Below are 2,500 nucleotides of genomic sequence, written 5' to 3'. Positions count from 1 at the left end.
TGTGACGTCATTTGGCTCTGTAGAGTCTACAATGTGACGTCATTTGGCTCTGTAGAGCCTACAATGTGACGTCATTGGGCTCTGTAGAGCCTACAATGTGACGTCATTGGGCTCTGTAGAGCCTACAATGTGACGTCATTTGGCTCTGTAGAGCCTACAATGTGACGTCATTTGGCTCTGTAGAGACTACAATGTGACGTCATTTGTCTCTGTAGAGCCTACAATGTGACGTCATTTGAGGTTCGGGGGGGGGGGAACTAGTGAATGTAAACAAGGCTTAACAGGAAAAAAAAAACCCTGGTTGTGATGCTCTGGCACCAAATATGGATTTACACTTTATGGGTTGCACTTACTTGCACACCAGAAACAGCAGATTTACAAGCTCACTTTGATCTTATTTTCAGCACACGACGACACTGCATATATATATATATATTATATATATATATATATATATATATATATATATATATATATATACGACCAATCTGAGATCTGCCAGTTGGGGGTAAAAAAGGGAACGTGTGTTAACTAGCCCGGAGAGGGTTTGAGAACGACAACAACTTGAACTTGGCAACGTGGAGAGAGAGAGAGAGAGAAGCGAGTCTCCGCAGGGTATGAAAAACATGAAGGTATATACATGAAGGGCCCACAGCGGGTGTCATATATAAGGATGGAGGTGCCTTTGAAAGCAGAGGAGAATATATAAAAAATAACTTAGATAAAAAAAAACCCACAAGCGGCAATGCATGGTCAATTTATATGAGACGCCATGAGGCAATCAAGACCTTATTGATCTAGGATGTGGTCGCCCGGTCAATAACGATGTTCTGCATCAGGGGGGGTGGGGGGGGGGGATGGGTGGGGTGGAGGGGGGGGCATGTTTAGCAGAGATTAAAAGACATGGCCTCGCCTGTCGATGTGCTTGACATTACATTTCTCTGGGGGGGGATAAGGAGGGGGAGGGGAGAGGAGGGAGGGGAGGAGGGAGGGGGGAGGGAGGGGGGGGGAGGAGGGAGGGGGGCTAACAGGCGTTCCAGTGGCAGCTGGAGTCTGAATGTTAATCAATTTTGGTGTTATAGCATCATGTCGTGCTTTAGCTATTGAAAATAGCAGATCTACAAGCTCATAGCGCGCCACCGAGTGGCGCGCTACGAGCTTGTAGGTCTGCTATTTTTGAAAAATCGAAGAACGACTGACATAGAAACATAGCTTTTTCAGAAAACTATCAGGATGTATAGAAGAACATTTGTAGAATCTGATCTCAGGTCAGAATGGGTTAATGGATGCATGGAATAAAAGCAATGTTTTTGAGGGTCGCTACTGTAGCTACTGTAGCTACTGTAGCTATTAGCCCCTCCAATATTCAGCTATTAGTGTCTATTTTTGTCCTATACACAAACATTACATTCCCATTGATAATGAATGGGGACTTTTACGTCACAGTGTCTCAGGGCAAATATGCATAGCGTCTATTTTACGATAATGATAACCCATCTGAACCCCTAATTGCTCCCGATGTGTGTGTGTGTGTGTGTGTGTGTGTGTGTGTGTGTGTGTGTGTGTGTGTGTGTGTGTGTGTGTGCATGCGTATGCGTGTGTGTGTGTGTGTGTGTGCGTGGGGCGCGGACAGAGCCTCACCTGTGTCTCGATCCGAGCGGCTCAGCGTTTTGTCCTGCAAAGAGAGAGAGAGCGAGATGAGAGCGAGGACACACACACGCACAGCCACACACACACACATGCACACATGCACATGCACACGCACACGCACAATACATACACACCAAGATAAGACTGAGGTCAGCAGACACCAGCTGAACAAACACACACACAGACAGGTGCACAGAGAAGATGCATGCATGTGCTCAAACACACACGCACACGCACGCACGCACACGCACACGCACACGCACACACACACACACACACACACACACACACACACACACAATAGACGATCTACAAGCCCATAGGTCTTAATGTTGTTGACAGCCCTGTCACTGTTCGTCACTGAGGAGTTAACAGAAAATACAGATCTACAAGCTCACAACCAACGTTGTGAGCTATCCTTGTGAGATACAGATATAGCTTGTAGATCTGCTATTTTCAGCATACAACCACCTGTATAGGTTCAGTCAACTAAAATCTCATGATATTTAGTCGACTATAAAACTAAACAAACACTAAAACATTTCAGATGATTGAAATATGACTAAATAAATAAAAAATTTACTCAAAAGAAGACTATTGACGGGACACTGAATCAGAATTTGTTGTCACACCAACACTGATAGACAGTTTGGCAAACTACTCCAAACTGCACAGAGAAAACACTTCAAAGTCCCACAGAACAACAACATCTCATCATCATCATCATCATATTACTCCAGTTTTGGCAGTTTAGGATTGATTTTAAAATAATTTTACTTGTGTATAAAGCTCTCAATGGTCTCGCGCCTTCCTACCTGCATGACTGCCTGCCTAAATATGTCCCAAACCG

At 44.6% G+C, this 2,500-nt stretch overlaps 1 protein-coding gene across 1 annotated transcript in view; it reads right to left on the bottom strand.

Annotated features, from left to right (window-relative positions):
* The window catches only part of vav3 (vav guanine nucleotide exchange factor 3), a gene marked incomplete at both ends in the record, with an annotated part of 199,015 nt that overhangs the window by 2,708 nt on the left and 193,807 nt on the right, over positions 1-2,500 (bottom strand). Inside the window, 1 exon segment of the mRNA XM_083777615.1 lies at positions 1,642-1,675. Coding sequence (XP_083633741.1) covers positions 1,642-1,675 — 34 coding nt within the window.

The sequence above is a fragment of the Protomyctophum parallelum genome, assembly GCF_964188405.1.
Source record: "Protomyctophum parallelum genome assembly, chromosome: 12".
NCBI classification, from domain to species: domain Eukaryota; kingdom Metazoa; phylum Chordata; class Actinopteri; order Myctophiformes; family Myctophidae; genus Protomyctophum; species Protomyctophum parallelum.
Note: the sequence above shows the minus strand (reverse complement) of the source record. Positions and strands in the feature narration are given on the sequence as shown.